Source organism: Mesoplodon mirus (assembly GCF_964341445.2).
Source record: "Mesoplodon mirus genome assembly, chromosome: 5".
Classification (NCBI taxonomy): domain Eukaryota; kingdom Metazoa; phylum Chordata; class Mammalia; order Artiodactyla; family Ziphiidae; genus Mesoplodon; species Mesoplodon mirus.
This window is the reverse complement of record NC_138980.1, coordinates 31521795-31539941: the sequence shown is the minus strand read 5'-3', so window position 1 is coordinate 31539941 and position 18147 is coordinate 31521795. Positions and strand designations below refer to the sequence as shown.

At 54.2% G+C, this 18147-nt stretch overlaps 1 protein-coding gene across 1 annotated transcript; it reads right to left on the bottom strand.

The window, feature by feature from the left end:
* Positions 1-859: 859 nt before the first annotated feature.
* HK3 (hexokinase 3) lies at positions 860-18147 on the bottom strand. Its single transcript, XM_082622701.1, has 19 exons — positions 18012-18147; positions 15016-15137; positions 11087-11249; positions 10738-10892; positions 10535-10654; positions 10355-10450; positions 9348-9447; positions 9085-9268; positions 8440-8595; positions 8055-8288; positions 7406-7701; positions 7155-7294; positions 6957-7076; positions 4285-4380; positions 4016-4115; positions 1953-2136; positions 1678-1833; positions 1284-1517; positions 860-1196 (listed from the first exon to the last, which is right to left on the bottom strand). Exons 2-19 carry the CDS (start codon positions 15109-15111, stop codon positions 1052-1054), a joined length of 2775 nt encoding a protein of 924 aa, XP_082478827.1. The 5' UTR covers positions 15112-15137; positions 18012-18147; the 3' UTR covers positions 860-1051.

Genomic DNA, 18147 nt, shown 5'->3' with positions numbered 1-18147 from the left:
GAGCTGTGTGGACAGGCCCCCTCCTGGCAGACCCTGTCCCCTAACACTGGCCCTTCAAACCCTGCCCGCACTCCTTCCCCTCCATGGCCTGCCTGGCCGGGCTGGCACTGCCACCTGCTCCGACTCTGCCCAGGGCCCAGGGTGGACAGTGCCTGGAGCCCGGGCCGGGCCCAGCCCACCTGTGTGTGTGCATGTGCGTGTGATGTTACCTCTCCTCCTGCCCCAGCCAGGGGGCCGCATACACACGGGCACACATGCACACGATGGGCTCGGGACGTGGCCCCCGGAGCTCCTGCCTGAGCTGGACCTTATGCAAACATTTCTGTGCCTGCTGGGTAGGGGCACATCTGAGGGGCCTGGCCTGTGGGACTGAGGGCCACAGCTGAACAGGGGGCGGCCCCTGGACTCAGGCACGCAACTACCACACGGGCATGTGCCCATGCACGTCCCGTGTGCTCCTGTCACACGCATCCCCCCACACGTGCATCTCATGCTGTACACCTGGAGGCTGCTCACGTCTCTCACGCCCGGTGTCAGTCCACATCTGCCTCTCACATGCTGCCCTTCTCCCACCCACCCAGGGACACCCAACGGCTCCTCCCCAATCCCCCCTGCCCCCAGCCACGAGGAGCCCTGCCCGACGGGGCGTGTGAATATGCAACGGGAGTCCCAGGCTGGACAATGGCGAGTGTGCGTGCCGTGGCGTGCCCGTTCCTGGGGCTGGCCGGTGCCCCCTTGCGGGGCTTGTCATGTGAAGCTTGTGCCCTGACTCTGTTTTAAGTGCATTCGTGCACTTACACTTGGCCTTATGTACACAGCCTTGCCCGGCCGCCAGGGCGCGTAGGGATTTTAGCGGACGTGAATGTAAATAAATTATATATATATATTGCTAACCCACGTGCTACTTCTCTCGGGGAGAGCTAGGGGTCCAGGCCAGTGGCCATGGAGGGGTCATACATGGCTGTTTTGGAAGTCCTGGGTGTCTGGACCTGGCTGGGGGACAGATGGGGTCCCAGCCCTGGTCCAGCAAAGCTGGTTGCTGGAGACTTCTTCAGACACAGGTCATCTGGGCAAGGCGGCAGGCAACAGCGGTGACCAGGGCTGCACCTTTGCCGGACCCGTCCTCTGATTGCAAGAAGGTGACCACACAGCGAGGGGCCAGATCCCGCACTGTGGCTGCCACCAGGCTGGAGAAGCTGTGAGGGGGAGAGGCTGAGGTGAGGCCAGGTCAGCTGGGCCCCACCTGGCCATGCCTCCCTGCCCAGCCTGGCACCCAGACTCACTGAGGGTGCAACTTGTAGAGGGTTCCATCCACCCCCACGGACACAGTCAGCTCTTCCAGGCCCCGGTTCTCACGGATCTTCTCCACCACGGCAGCCACACCTGCCCCACAAAGCTGGGCGGCCCTCTGGGACACGGCCTGGCACACCTCCAGGACCATCAGGGCATCATCTGAGGTCAGGGACAGCCCCAGATCCTCCAGGATGGCTCGGACCTGCCTCAGGGCCAGGCTGTCACTGGGGACAGGAGGGAATAGAGCACAGAGAGGCAGGATCCTGCATGAGCGGCCCCCTCTCATGGCTTTTCCGTCCTCTGGGTGCACCTCCCTCCAACCAGCATTCCACCCAACGATAAAGTCCTTTGGGAGGTGGAAGGAGATAATGCAGGCCTCAGCACCTTTCAATCTCAGAGAGAAACTTGGTCTTGAAGATGTCCCTGGTCTGAAGGCGCTGGGTCTGCTGGCCCCGGAAGAGAACTCCAAGGCTGGTCAAATGCAAGAGGGTGTGGCGGACGATCTCCCCCAGGTACATGCCACTGATCATCTTCTCAAACCTGCATGAAAGTGTGTGTGCACACAGGGCAGGAGGCCCCAGCCCCGTGCCACCACCAGCCACCAGCCACATCACTAGTGCCAGCCACCACCAGTCACACCTGCCCAGCCCAACCCTCACCTCTGCTTGCCAGGGTTGATGGATGCCTGGTCCACACTTGCATCAAAACGGGTACTGAGCATGCTGAGAGAGCCATCGTCCCCAAAGGCACCCCACTCCATGTTGATGCACATGTGGCCTGAGTCCCCAGCCACACTTGCCACATTCCGGAGCTCCTCCATGTAGCAGGCATTGGTGCCAGTTCCTTCAGAGAGGCCAGATGGGGTGGAAGCCATTTACTGTTGCAGACAAGATCCCTCTGAGCCCTTCCCACCGAGATAGCAAAATCTGGGCTCATTTCCTACCTCTCCATCTCCCCATGCTCATTGGCCTGCCCAGGGCCTGGCTCTCCTTCCTTCCTTGCATCCCTTTTTCAGACCCTGCCACCATCAAGCCCCCCGGGACTCCACTACTTCCCCTACCAGCGCCACCATCAGTGCACCTCCCATGCTCCCCCAGGGTGCTCCCAAAATGCCCGTCATTCTCATCATTCCCCTGAGAGATGTGTGACAGCAGGGGCTGTCACATGGGTGAGAGGCCCAAGCCTTCTTGGACTGGCCTTCCAGGTCTTTAGTCAAACAGCAGGTGCTGGGCCAGGAACCGGGGACATAAAAATGAGACACAAGGAGCTCCACAGTGGCCAGAGGCTGGGCAATGAGCAGCCAACTCTGATACTTCCTGTGTGTGCCCAAATAGAAGTGCAAGGAAAAGCATCATGGACCGCCCAAGCACAGGTGAGTCTTCCTGCCTAGAAAGTCAGGAAAAGCTACAGAGAGGAAGTGAGATTTGGATTTGACCCTGAAGCCAAGAAGCTTAGACAGAAGGCATACCCTGGGTAAAGGCTTTTCTTTCTTCTCCCCAACACACGATCAGCGCTAAGCAGGTGTGTTGGACCCTGGAATTACTCCATCCAGTTGTTTATTCACACAGCAATCTGGGCCTGCCTCTCTCGAGTACCTCCCGGTGTCAGGCACTATGTTTAAGAAGCTCCCAGTCTCCTTCGAGGCTGCCACATACCTCCTGCTCTAAGAGACGGATGTCCAAGGAGCTATGGGATCCCTCCTCCCCCATCTAGCCAAATTCCTTTTTTCAAGGCTTTCTTTTCAAGTCTCACTCATGTCAGGACCCCTTCCTTTCTGATCTTGGCTTGTTGCCCTGGCATTTAGAGTCAGATTCAGCTCTCTATGATGGCCACGTGCTCTTCTGGATTCAACCCTCACTAAACAGTCAGTTCCGAGAAGGCAGATATTTTTCCCTTCTTTATGTGTCTTCCTGTCCCTTCATCCAGCCCCCAGCTGGCCACAGGAGAGGTGCTTAATAAAAACTTAGAATCTTGGGGACTTCCCTGGTGGTCCAGTGGTTAAGACTCCACACTCCCAATGCAGGGGGCCCGGGTTCAATCCCTGATCAGGGAACTAGATCCTGCATGCCACAACTAAGATCCCTCATGCTGCAACTAAAAAGATCCCGCGTGCCACAACTAAAGATCCCACGTGCCACAGCTGAGACCCAGTATAGCCAAATAAATAGATAAATATTAAAAATAATTTTAAAAAAGACTTAGAATCTTGGACTATTCAAAGAACCATCTCAACTCATTCTCTGCACACACACACCCCATCACTGGGGTCCCACCCAATTCCAAATACTCTGTAGGCCGTGAGCCAGGCATAATGCTACACTTAGTCCCCTCCCATTTCATCCTCATAACCCCTTAAGACAGGCATTATTATTATCTCCACCTTAGAGATGAGGAAACTGAGGCTCTGGTGATTTGCCCAAGGTCATACCGGTGGAAGTGGCAGAGCTAGTATTTCCACCCACATCTGTATGACTCGAAAGCTCACATTCATTTAACAGCTGGGCAAACTGAGGTTCAGAGAGCTTAAATGACTGTGAGTCAGTAGCTAAGCTGGGCTGGACACCGAAGCTCCAGACCCTCAGCCCAATATAGTGTTCCAGGGCCCCATTGAGTCAGGTAGGAATGATGCCACATCCCCAAGGCAAGGGGAATGTCCAAATCAACAGGAGGCAGTAAATTAGCAACAGGCAGTAGGGGCACAAAAGAGCAGGGCCCTCCTCACCTACGATGAGGCCGACCTCACAATGGGGGTCCTCATAGCCACAGGACATCATGGTCCCCACCGTGTCATTGACAATGGCAACCACATTCAGTTCCACTGCCTGCACACAAAAGGATGCTGCTAGTTGCTGGGCAACGTGGTCGTCACAGCAACTAGCACTGGACCCAGAGGTCTCTACTACAGAGGGCCCCCCACATCAGGCAGCGGGAGACCCTTTGCTCCCTTCAAGGCCTGTTGCACCAAAGCACCCCTGCAGGCAGACTAGTTACCTGTCTGCGCCCGATGGCTTCCCGCAGCAGACACACAACATCTTGGCCCTCACAGTCAGATGCATTGAAACCCTTTGTCCAGTTCAGGAGGATGCCCTGGGGTGGGACAAAGAGGAAGCAGGAAGCTAGAGTTCCCTTGGAAGCTCACTTTGCCTCCCCAAAGCCTGCATCCCATCAGAATGCAGTATAGGATTCCCTCCCCAGGGGGATTCTGTGCCTCCTCTGTCATATGATTAAGGGCCTTGCCTTCTGCCCCCTCCCAATTCCCCAGGAGGATTCCAGTATCAAGAAACCTATTAATAACCATCCAACCTACGTCTTCTACTTTTAGTGCCAGAATGCTCAGATAGTTTGAGGTTCTGGCCATTTTAAGACACCTGCCCAGGGCTTCCCTGGTGGCGCAGTGGTTGAGAGTCCACCTGCCAATGCAGGGGACACGGGTTCGTGCCCCGATCCGAGAAGATCCCACATGCCGCGGAGTGGCTAGGCCCGTGAGCCATGGCCGCTGAGCCTGCGTGTCCGGAGCCTGTGCTCCGCAACGGGAGAGGCCACAACAGTGAGAGGCCCGCGTACCGCAAAAAAAAAAAAAAAAAAAAAAAAAAAAAAAGACATCTGCCCAGAAGGAATGGCCCTTTGTAATTGGGTTAGGAATGAACAGATCTGGTAAAATGAGTGCTGTGTGTGAGAAAGGGAAGGACAGAGAAGGCTCAGAGGTCCAAATGACAGCAGCATCTGCTCTTCCAGAAAGAGCTAGCAAGAGTCACTTGAAAGGAAGGAATTCTCAGAGTTGGGACGGAGCCGTGTCAATGGAAGATTCACATGCATGTTCCAGATACGAGAGTGAAGGATGAATGGAAAAGCCAGAAACCAAACACCTGGGCAGGACAGGAGGGGACAAGACAATTTACTGTGAGAAACTGACCTTAAATTGTGGACTTAGTAATGGGGGCCTAGCTGTTCTTTTCTTATTGTGCTTCCTCTGAGGGAGAGGGCAGGGGAACTATTCCACCCACCATTAGGAGAAAATGACTGCTCTGCCCAAAGTAGATGCGTGGAGAGCAGGTCTGGGAATCTTTGGGGCAGGAGATTTTAGACATATTAACTGACATTTCCCCCAGTAATATTTCCTCTTATTCCTTTCCCCATAAAACCACAAGATAGAGTGCTCACTGTCTCAAAAACAGAAACCAGAGAGAGTGAGAGTGAATGAGAGGGAGAGCCAGATCATGAGTAACAGCAACGTTTCCCCACTCCCAAATGAGAGAAAGACCCCTGGTTTGGGGAAGGTGAGGTGGGCAGGAGTTAGAGCCAGGTTCTGGATGGCTTCCTGAGAAAGATGTCCTAGGCCCTCCACCCTGGGCATGCCCCTGTGCGGAAGGGGAGGACACAGAAGGAATTTGGATAATCTGAGAACAGAGGCAGCCTCTGCCCTCCTTCCCCATGGAGGGGAAGGTAAGGTATCAAGGGAGTTGTCAAGACCCAAGAGAGCAAGATGCAGAGTCCAAATGGCTGGGGCCTGGATGTTTCCCCCACGTCCCAGCTTGTCTGCACATTCTATACAGCAAAGGAGGGGCCCCTACCTGGATAAGGGGATCCCTGAATTGATTACCATTAAGTTTTCACTCCTGAAAAGAATGTGGGCTCAACATAGAAATTAAATTCTGTTAATAGGACCGTGTTTCCTGCATGCCTGATTTTGCACAGAGTCCCACCTGCTTCTCACACCTTACAAGGAATAATCAAAAGGTGCCAGAATAACTCAGGCTGGAGGAAGCAGGTGAGCAAAGAGACACTGCTGGCTGCATGATCCAAAGGAAAGCAGTGCACAGAGGCCCGCGTCTGAGAGGTCAGAGCGGGAGCAGAGGGCAGGCGAAAACCATAGGAAGACTGGCTGGAGAAGAGTAGGCAGAGCTTCCCAGAGACCACAGGTGTGGAAGAACCTGGTGGGCACCTTCAGGGCCAGCAAGCTCCTCATCACAGGAGCTTTTCAGCAGAAGTTGGGGGTATTGAGGAGGAGATTCCTGGGAGCTTGGATCAGAGGTCTGGGAGGAGCCGTCTCCATGGCAGGCCTTAGGTGTGTGCATGAAAAGTCTAGCATTCCTGATGAAGGATGCGGAGGTATGTGCTGAGTGGGTGTTGTGTCTAGACCTGTGCCTGCCCCTCTGCCAACCCCAACCAGGCCCTGAGAAGGATACCAGCAAAGCCGGGAATAGGAGAGAGGGCAAAGAAACCATGCAACCACAAGCCCCTTTGAGAGACAGAACAAACAATCTGCTCCCTGTAGATACCCTCGGCATTACAACAGTGCTGTGGGTGAGACAGCCAGTGTGTCCTCCGGTCAGTCCCAACCTTGGCCTGCACTGCTCCCAAGTGCCTAGACCTGATGCTGGCTCCACTCTCCTGCCCACTGGCAGCCCCCGGGGGTAACCATGTCCTTCTCCATCTCACGCCTTTTCATGGCCCTGGATTCCAGGCCATTTCACCGCATCCCATCCACCTGGGCACATCACATCTGGGGAAACTGAGGCTAGGTGCAGGCCCAGCCCTGCAGGGCCTCCACCCAGCCCTCTCCCTAGCCCAGGAAGCCCTCTCCAGGCCTCCTGCCCACTCCAAGAAGAGTATGTTGGTGGAAAGCCCCTGAGGATGGCTTCCCGCAGCCCTCCCTCCCTCACCTGGTCCAGGCCGAGCTGCCTACACGGGAAGGAGAAGGTGAAACCCAGGGGGAGGCTCTGCCCACTCAGGCCCTGCTTCTGCTGGAAGTCCACGATGCAGTCCACAATGTGGTCAAAGAGCTGAGGGGTGGAGCAAGTCAGGGAGCAGGCTACTTGGCCCTTCCCCGCCCCCTGACATCAGCTCCAGGTTGTGGGTACCTGCTGCCCAGAGCCCTGGGCCACGCACTCCGGGATGGAATAGACCTGGCTGGTGATTTGCACACCTCCAGTGGCCACACGCACCAGGAGGACCCGGAAGTTGGTGCCCCCCAGGTCCAGGGCCAGGAAGTCCCCACGTTCTGTGGGGCAGAGACCTTCAGTGCCAGGTCAAAGCTGGAAGCTCCAGCCCCACACATGCTGTGACCCCCAGGAGCCCATGTCCCAGCCCCACATTCAGGCCAAGTCCTTACCACTGCCATCAGGCGTGGCCCGGACGTAAGTGGGCAGCATGCGGAGGGAGGATGCTTCCCCTTGGAGTCCCTTGGCCATGGCCTCTCGCATCTGTGCCTGCACTGCTGCCAGCTGCTCACGGGTCAACCGGAATGGTGCCAGGGTCTCCTCCAGCAGGCACCGGTGGGCAGCCAGGCGGGCAGCCACAGCAGTCACCATTGCCACCCCCTGGCCACCCCCGTCCATAGACGGTATGAAGGAGACATCACATTCGGGGGCCAGGAGCATCACTGTCTCCTGCAGAATGCTGAGGAACCTACACAGACACACATCAGGCGCACCCTGGCTTGGCACCTGGCCCTGACCCCCAGGGCTTGCGGAAGCCCCGGGCTCCCTCACTTCAAATCAGTTCAATTCTAAACCCATTTATGCACCAACCATACGCCCAGTGCCCCCAGTGACACCCTCCCTTGCACAACCAAGAGAAGCCTTTTTCTCTCCTCTGACCTCTTCTGGCCTCCCCAGCCCCTGTCTGTCTTCACTTTGCTTGGGTGCCATCCATACCCATCGGCTTGCACCAGTGGTACCAGAGTGCCCTCTGGGTGTGTATCACAAACACACACTTGTTCCTGCTACCTGCTAACACAGGATCATCTGTATTCCCAATACCTGGGGTGTCGCTCAAACACTCGGCCTCCAGTGGCCACAGCGATCTGAAGTGTCTGCTGCTCCCGGCTGTGCTGGAGACGGGAGAGGACGGCAGCCAGGGCAGCTGCACAGAGCTGGGCAGCCCGCGTGCACACAGCCGCGCATACGTGCTGCACGAACTCGGCATCTGAGGCCCTTGGGTTCAGGCCCAAGTCCTGCAGGATAGCGTGCACACGGGCTGCCCCAGCAGAGGGACTGGCGGGGACAGGGTGCTACTTTGGGGCTGAAGTAGCCCCAAAGCTCCCTGCCCCCACCAAAGCTCCATGGCTACCTCAGGGAAAGAGCATCCTCCCCATTCCCAAGTCAAGAACCCCTCTGTCGCAGCCCACTCGCCTCCCGCACTCACTCCTCCATCTCAGCCACATGTTCCAGGAGGATGCCGCCTTGCCTTAGCAGGGCAGGGGAGGTGTAGCCGCCAAAGAGGACCCCGCACTGGGCCAGGTGAGCCAGCACCAGCCGCACCAGCTCACCCAGGTACAGGCCCCCAATCATCTTCTCAAACCTACAGGCAGGAAGGGTGGCTGGAGAGAGCCTTTCCTAAGCCCTCAGCCCACCTGGCCCCACCTCCAAGAACTCCCAAAGAGGGGTCATTTTCTTTGCGGTCCCTGCTGAAGGATCCAGAAGCAAATGGCCTCCTAGGAGACAGTGGGTATTTACCCAGACCCCACTGCACCCTCTGGCTTAGATTAGGTTCATGGGGGCTCCTGGAGGGTGGAAGGACTCAAGGAGGGTAGGAGACTCTTTGCTTGGCTACTCCCAACCCCCAACCCCTGCCAGGGCTGGTCAGAGTCAGGAATAAGGGAGGGCCAAGAGTTAAAAACTCTTCGTTCTAGAATCCATTCCTTCTTTGAGCCTAGCCAGGGCCCCCCAGGATGCAACCTGGAGAGCCTAGGAGCAAACGAGAGGGAGGGGCCTAAGGGCTGGAGTACAGGGACAACAGAGCGGGAGGGGAACAAAGCAGTGATGGGGCTAGAGCAGAAGGTTAGGCCACCTCTGGGCACCCAGATTCAGGGACTCGTGGTCCAGGGTGCGGTCGAAGATGGTCAGCACTGGCCCCAGGGCCCCATCATCACTGAAGGAGCCCCACTCGACGCTGATGCAGACTCGGCCCCGGTCCTCGTCTAGCACTGCCACATGCCGTGCCTCTTCCATGTAACACGCATTGGTGCCAGTGTCTGGCAGGGACACCCCATCAGGGCCTGTCCACCAGGCCTCCAGGCCCTCCATCCACCATCACAAATGCCCGTGGCTCACCTACAACCAGTCCAACTTCACATGGCCCAACCCCTGGCTCGCAGCCCATCATGGTGCCCACTGTGTCATTCACCACGGCAACTACATCGATGCTGTAGGTCTGGACAACAGAGAGGACAGAGGTCAGGGAACCTGGGGGATGGGCAGGGCTGGGGCCCTGGCTTTGATGGAGACACACAGAGTCCCTGAAATGCGTGTCCGCATGCCCCACACATTTGCGTCACGTATGCTCTAGGCCTTCCCACTCTACAGAGGATTTTCCTCCCATCCCACCCCTGCCCCTTGGCTCCTCTGTCCCCAGCTCAGGCCCTGGAGGTCTCAGGGGCTCTCAGCCATCACTTCCAGAACACCAGTGCTCCCCACAGGACCAGGACAAGGGTGAGCAAACATGTCACCTTGAAGGCTGTGCTGTAGACACCTCGCTTGCTCACCCTGGTCCTGGCCTGGCTCCCCAAGCCTGCTCCTCTCAGCCCTGACTTCCAGCTACTCACACAGCACCGTGGTGGTGAGTCCACACAGATCCAGAGTGGCCTTTCTCAGGCATCCAAACTTTTGAACATGCCCTTCTCTGAAATTCGACCTTCCTCCCCAGCCCCAGCTTATGCACCTGGTAAACTTCTCCTTCAAGTCTCTGCTCAAGTCGTAGTACACCCTTCCCTGTGCTCCCACAGTCATCGGAACCACATTCTCAACAGGGACAATCTTTTATTGGAATGCTTTCCCCACTAGACTTGTGAGGTCCCTGAGGACAAGGTCAAGTCTTTTCATCTTTGTTTCCCCCTACAGTCCTGAACGTTTATTTGACCTTTCTTAGCTTCAGTCTCCTCACCTATAAAATGAGAATGGTAGCAGCATTTACCTGAAGGTTACATGGATAAAGGGTATAAACAGGAAAGGAAAGCAGGCCCTCCCAGAAGCACAGGCACAGCCTACATGTGCTGGGCCCAGGCCCAGGCCCAGGCCCAGGCCACATGGGCATCCCTCCCTGCTACCCTGCCTCTACTCACTCCCTGCCTCTGGATGGCGTCTCGTAGCAACTGGACCACATCCTGGCCTTCCACACCACTGCACCTAAAACCTTTGGTCCAGGAAATGAGGGTGCTCTGGAGGCAGAAAATTCAGGTCAATCCTCCAACGACCTTCATGGGGCTGCAGCCCCTCCACCCACTGTCCCCGTAGCCACTCACCTTGTCCAACCCTGTCTGGTGACAAGGGAAGGAGAAGCTGAACCCAAGCTGCAGACCCTGATTGCCCACGGGGAACGCATCCAGGAACTCAGATAGGCAGCGGGCGGCAAAGTCAAAGAGCTGTGGGGTGGGGTGGGGGCTTAGCTCTGCCCACTGGAGCCCCAGCTGCCCCCGGGCCCAGAGCCTGTGCAGTGAGTGCTCACCTGCTGACCAGGACCCAGCATCACCTCTTGGGGGATCACAAACTCCTGGCTTCGGGGCTCCATCTTGTGCCCCTCAGTGCCCATCAGGGTCACCCACAGAACACGCAGTGAGGCCCCTGTGGCTCCCAGCTCCAGCACCACAAAGTCTCCTTGCTCTGTGGGAAAGCAGGTCACAGAAAGGCACGCAGCTGGTGAGACCAAGCCCTCTTCTTCCCAGAAACATTCCCAAGGCCTGTGAAGTCTCATCAAGGGACCTTAGCGATGGAGAAAGGGGTAAGGAACTCCCCCCTCCCCCAGATCAGAACCCTCTTACCAGTCCTGGCCACCCATGTTAGTCTATACCACCCACCAGTGCCATGTGGGGTAGACCCCACATATGTGGGCAGCATCCGGACAGCAGGGGCAGGGCTGGCCTGCCCCTTAAGGGCCTGCTCCATGGAGTCCAGGAGGCTGGTTTGGATCTGCCGCAGCTGTGCCACTGTCACCTTGAACTGCTGCAGGCATTCCTGTACCTGAGGAGAAACAGGCCAACATCTGGGCAGGAGCCCTGTTGGCCTAGCGAAGTTCCCCCACTCCAACCAGGACAGAGGCCAGCCTGGCCCAGTTCATACCTCCCTTCCCTAGCCCAGACCAGCACCCCTCCCTCAGCTTCCCCAGGGGCTGGCCTGAGCCCTGCTTGAGCCCACTGTGAGCCTTGCTGAGCTCCCCAGCACCTGCCCAGCCCCACTCCTCGCCTCTTCACACACTATGGCTTTCTTGCTGCTCACAGCCTACACCTGCTCCTGCACCCTCAGAAAGCTCCTTTCTGGTGGGAAGACCCACCCATTTCCTCCTGCTCCATTCCCTTGTGGATCCTTTCAGCTCCCTTCAACTCCCTCTACTTCTTTGAATTCAGGGCTGGCAAGACCTCTCCCCTGTCACCCCACCAGTGATTTCCTCTGGTTCCCCAGGACCCAGAGCCAAGCTGCTCAGTGAATTGTTGTTAGATGAGCAAATGAATGAACAAATATGTGGATGAACTTCAGGTTCAAGGGCTTCCCTCTTCCGATACACTCCACTCTGGAGCCCGAGCAAGCCCAGCCAGGAGAGTTTGGGGGCTACACCGTGGAGGACAGTCCTCCCACAGTCGGCCCATCTGACCAATGTCCTTCACACAGACATTGACTGAGCCCCTAATATGTACCCAGCACTATTCTAAGCACCATACACTGCACAGCCAGCTGAGTCTGTTCTTGTGGAACTCAATTCCAGTGTAGGGGGCAGAAAATAAGCACAGAAACATGTAACATGGTTCTGATAGTACTGGTAGAAAAGAAAGGCAGAAATAGAAGTTCAGGAGTGACCAGGGAAGGAAGAGGTATTTTTGGATATTGGTCAGGGAAGGTCTCCCTGGGGAGGTGACCTAAATGAAGGAAGGGAATGAGCCATTTGAAGATATGGGGGGAAAGCACAAAGGGTTTTTCTTCAGAGCAAGGGGATGGATTTTGGGGAAGGCTGGCCAGGCGCAGATCAGAGTGAAGGGAGTGGCGGGCAGACAGGGAAAGCAGAGGATGGGACACCAGGTTCTTTTCCAGCAGAAGCTTGAGTTAGGGGAGCTTAAGAAAAGCTCCAGTATCTCACTTCTCTGTGGAAACCTCCCTGGGACAACCCTCTGACCTGTCCTTCAAAGAGGCCTCAGCAGCCTTCCTGGGTTTGTCAGAAGGTCCCAGCCCCCGACTCCATTCTCCCAGGCTTAGCCTTTCCCAGGTCCCCACTGCCTGTCTCTTAGGAATTCCATTCCTATGACCCGCTACCCCACACTGGGCCCATATCTGTAAAGTACCACTCAGGCACCTGGATAAGGAGGCAGGGAGGAGAGGCTGCCAACTGAGGGAGATGGGGGCAACTCAGTCCCATCCCTGCTTTAAGAAGAGAATGGGAAACAGATCCCTAAGGAGGCAAATGATCCTAACTGGAGTCCACATGTTCAGTTCCATATTCACATTACTGCTTCCAGTAGCCATGCATGCTAGTAGGAGCTATTCCTGAGTCACAAATGAGGAAACTGAGGCTCAGAGAGGTATAGTCATCTGCCTAATCCAAGCAGCTATTAAAGGGCAGAGTGGGACTTGAACCCAGATCTGACTGCAGAGATGTTTCCACATAAATGTGAAGCCTTATAAAAACTAATAAAAACACCTGAAAAGAACCCAAAGCTGATGAAGTTTGCAGCAAAGAAACCCCCACAGGACGTGGGATGGAAAACTTACATCTGAGTCCTTGCCCTGCCACTTCCTGGCTATGTGGCCCTGGGCAAGTTAAACTCTCTGACATGGTAAGACTTAACAAGAGAATAACAATACTCAAAAGCATCCAGGAGCCATGTCTTGTTCATGGCTGTATCTCAGGGCCACAAGGAGTGGCTGGCTCTCAGGATTTGTTGACTAAGTGGTTGTGGTGGCATAAGAAAGGGGATAATGTATGTGAAAGTGTAAAGTGCTGGTCAGATGTGAGGGGTGTTTTATTATTGCTTAATGACAACAGCAGAGTTATGGAGAAGTCAATGGCTTGGGTAGATCGCTATTTTTCTTCCTTTTCCTCCCGGCTGCAGTGAGAGGTGCAAGAGGAGTGACTATGAGATGGCAGAAGCCTCAAGAAACACAAGAGGACTTCCCTGGCTGATGCTGGTGGGTGCACAGCAGCCAGGAGAAGCTACTGGAGTCTCCCCTCAACCTCCCCCAAGAAGAGTGGGGAGAGACCTCAGCCAGGAGAGTGAGGAGCAAAGCATTAGAGAGAGGGTGGATTCAATGCGGCCTCAGTGCTGGATCCCTTGACCAACTTGCTGTGTCAGTCAGTCAGGGCCCACCTCATCTCTCTGAGCAGGTTTTCTCCTCTGTCAAGCAGGAACAAAAATAGCACCCACTTCTCAGCGTTGTTTTGAGGACTGAGAAGACAGTAGATGTGAAGGGGTGAGACAGTGGCTGGCCTATAGAACATGGGTTCCCTTTCCTCAGAGCACAAGGTAAAACTAGCCTGGGGACCCTGACTGCATGTCCCCTCTGGTGACAAAAAGAGTCCTGGCAGAAGGCACCAGGAAGGGACTCAGATGGGACTGGGCTCCAACCACACATGGTTCTTAGGTCATCATGGGAAGGGGAGCTGAGGTTGAAGCCTGCAGTGCTGAGTGGGGGCCCAAGGCCACAGGAAATTTGGCATCCATGTGAAGTTCCCCCAAAGCTGAAGAGAATTGTCTTTAAACTGCAGGTGTGTGCAATAGAGCCAGCAGGGTGGGTGTGGGACCAGCGCCAGAGTCTCTAGAGAGTGGCATAAAGTGAAAGAGGTGATGGTGGCAGGCCCTAGAGCAAGCCCTGGCAGGGCAGACACCACGGCACAGTCATTGCACCCTTCTGTGGCCCAGCTAGGGATCGTGCACAGAAGAAATGTTTACAGGGTCTGGGGAAGACGTTGGACAAGGGTAAAGTGGGAGCATGAAATGCAGTGAGGGGTGACACCCCTCTAGTTTGGGCAACAAGCCAAATCAAGCAGGTTTCAGAATGGGCTGGAAAGCTAAAGAAACTGCAGGGAACGATTCAAGAACCCTTTCATGGATGCCTCCTCTGTGCAGGTCCTGTATCTCCATTAGCTCACTTAATCCTCCAGGGGTGGGAGGATTAGACTTTATTTTCCTCCATTTCACTGTTGACGAAACAGAGACGAAGAGATGTGAATTGACTTACCCAAGTGTTTCCTGCTAGAGGGTGTGGTAGGCAAGGGCTTCTAAATCTTGGTCAAGATGACAGAAAAAAGAGAAACTCACTCTGAGCTAACCTGAGGCACAATAACCTTGCTGCATAACCTCCAAGTTGAGTTCAGCACTGAAATCCTCTCTGTGTGCCTGACTTCAGTGGCCACGTTGAGGGGTGAAAGATGTGCAGGAATGACTTGAGAAGTGGGAAAAGGAAGGGCTTTAAGAACACAGCTTTCTATAAGAAAAACGCTGGAGGGTCCTTTCTAGATTTTGGAGATGAAACACCTCTCAGCTCAAGCTCCTGTCATGCCTTAAACTCAAGGTACGTTGCCTCTCTAAGCCCCCTTCCTCGGCTGTAAAATGAGGAGATAACCCCCACCTTGCAGTGGTGTGGAGCCTTGAAGGAGAAAGCTACTAGATCAGATATGAAAGGCTCAGTAAACAGGAAAGGGCTGCATGGGTGTGAGCCAGTGACCGCATGGCATCTTCTGCTGCTCCTGCTCTTGACAGCCTTGAATAGGCACGAGACAGGAACCCAGCCCTTAACTTACCAGCTCAGAGCTGTTTGAGGGGCAGGGCAAGCCTTCTTGGGGGCAGCTGGGGGCTCCTTCCCGTTGCTGCAACCCTAGAGACCCAATGGAGTCCATGTGGTTCCACGGTGGGGGGTGACCTCCTATGGGAGAAAAGGGTTCCCGGGTGAACCACGTACTCCACAGGTTGTGTTGAACCTCGGAGGCTGTGATGCAGACCCTTAACTTTCTTCCTTCTGAAGGCGACCAGGAAGGAAGATGTGGGCAGAGCTCAGAATCTCTGACCATCAAAATCCTTTAGTAAACAACCAGAAAGCCCTCATTTTCCAGAGCATGGACAACAAAAGAGCACTGGGAAGGCTGATTTCTAATCCCAATGCCATTCATTCATTCTGTCATTCATTCACATTTATCAGTCCCTAATGCCTAATGTGCCACATGCTAGGGTACAGACGAAGCAGACCTAGGCCACACCCTCAGGGACCTCACAGCTTTACCAATAATCACAGTATGACTGACACAGGCAGTGACAGAGATGGACTTGCTGCTGTACTTGGGAGTTCAGGGATGTGCTAAAGGTTTGGAGCAAAGGGTGTGAGGTAAGGAGGGGCCAAAGACCTGCTGGAGAAGCAAGCAGGCTGGCTTGGCACCTTCATGCCAAGTTAAGGTGTGTAAACTTCATGCTGAAGAGAGAAGTGGACAGGGGTGGATCTGTGCTTCAGAAAGGGGTTCCACTAATGCCATGACTTTGGGCAAATCATTTATGATTTCTTTGCAGATTTCTTTACAGTTTCTTCATCTGTAAAAAAACAGGAGAAGATAATACCTACCTTCACAAGGTTGTCATCAGAATTAAATAGAGTATCGCTTCTCGGCCTTTTGGCTAAGATCAAGTGCAGAATTAAATAGAGTAACAACAGGGAAAATGCTTTGGGAACTGTAATGTGCAACATAAATGTCAGGGTGGGTTTTGGAAGGTGGGGTGATGCTGAGCTGAAAGAGCCCTGTGCTCATAGTTGAGGATGCAGCTCCTCACAAAGCAGCCACACCAGGTCTCTCCATCTCAAGGCCTACTTTATTTTCATCTACATATAAATAAAATGGGGACCAGGAAGTTTCCAAAGGAGCCTTCAATGATTCAGGTGCCCTGCAGGGGTGGAAGAAAAGGGAAATGCAGTGGAGGGCCCAAGATGGGCAGAAGGCATCTGGCTACTCAATTATTCCACCTCTCCTCCTTTAACAGCAGAACTTCAGGAAAGTTATCTTCCCACCTCTGCAACCCCTCCCCACCTGTCACTCCTCTCATGTCCATGAATTTGCCCTCCCCATGGTCACCTGTGATCTCCTGACTGCCCAATACCAGCCTTTTCCTCAGTCCCCATGCTTTCACCCTCTCTCAGGCATGCAAAGCCATGAGAATTCTCTTCACTTCAAAATTCTCTTCTCCCTTGGCTGCGACAGTCAGTCTTCCCTGGGCCTGCTTCGCGAGTCTCTCATAGTCTTCAATAACTCCTTCGCTCCTCTCCTCTTACACAATGGGGCTCCCAAGTTTCTGGCCATAGTCTTCTCCACACTCCCTCTTCATCTCACTCATCCCCAAGGTTTGATTAAAACCTGTGTGAAGGTTCCCAAATCTACCCGTCCTGAGCCAAATCCCAATTCCAATGGTCTGTTAGCATCTCTGGATGCTAGAGAAGCCTCCTCAAACTCAATGGTCAAAGCCACATTCATTTCTTCCTTCACTTTTCCCCAAGAAATTCTTCTCGTCCTTCACCTTGGCTGGAGGCATTCATGTTGCCGCTATACATCCCTGACCCTCACTTCCTCTACGCAGTAAGTTCTCAGGCTGAAAGAGCTGAGCGCGGAAAGAGCTCCCGTGTGTCTCCACCTCCCAGTTCCCACAGCCACTGTCCTAGACCTTCCACCCATCTGATTATTCCAACAGCCTCCTAATCGATATTCGTGCTCCCATGTGTCCATCTCGTCACCTTACCCACACCAAACATGTTACCAGAGTGATTGTGCAAAAATAGATTTTATCATGTCATTCCCCACAATGTGAAGTTAGCCGTCACACTGTGATGGCTTCTACTGCAGAAAAAAAAAAGTCCCAAACGCTCTGTGACTTTGCAACCCCCTCACACTGTCCTCAACCCAAGCTTCCTCTCTTGCTACTCCCCTTCATATTCCAGCCACATTGACTATGAGCTTCATCCTGTCTCCTGCTGTCCAGCCTTCGTTCACAGCCTTCCCTGGAATTGCTGAGTCATCTTTGCTTCTTCAATGCCCAGCACAGGGTTTGGCATAGGTAGGTGCTAGTACAGCTTTGAAAAATTGAGAGGTGGGGAGTTCTTATTCAGAGAACCAAGAAATCAGTTTCCAAAAAATCTCCCCAAAGTCACATATACCTACACTCAGTGTCTGTCACATCTGTCAAACATATGTTCCATATATGTTAGAGGTCCGTTTTGAGGATAAAATGGGGTAACTGAGGCAATTACCTTTGGGAAGGGCCTAGGGCTACACACATGGTGAGATTTCACTCTCCTTTCGAGGCCCAGCTAGCTCAATCACTCATTCATTCACTCCCTTATTCATTTCTTCTTTTATTCAACATTTATTCAGCACTTCTACATACCAGAGACTGTGAAGCTTCCCCCAAGTAACCCCAGTATTTACACTCCCAGTAAATGTATTCATTTCTGTCTCTTCCAGCTGAGAGTTCCTGGGGGGAGGGACATGTCTCCCATTATCACTAGATCCCCAGAACCCAGCCCAGGGTTTACACGTTTGAATAACTGTGGGCCTCTTGGCTTAATTCAGCTGAATTAGCTACATGGAACGAGCCTTCCTTCTGAAAGGTATCCCAGGACCTCTGCCAAGGATAGGAACCACTAGCGAGGACCAACCAGCTTAGCCTTTCCAGCCTCCACTCATCCAGGATGGACTAAGCAGGAGAGATGAGGGTAAGGAAGGTGCTAGAGCTGAGGCAGGCAGGAATTAGAGGAGAATCTTACCTGGGAGAAGCAGCAGTTGGTCACTCTCCTCAGACCTGGGCTCTTCTCAGTATGAGATGTCCCACTGAACTGCTTTGTACTCAAAAGTGAAACTCACGAGTAATCTGATTTATAATGTCCAAGCCCCACCCTCTCA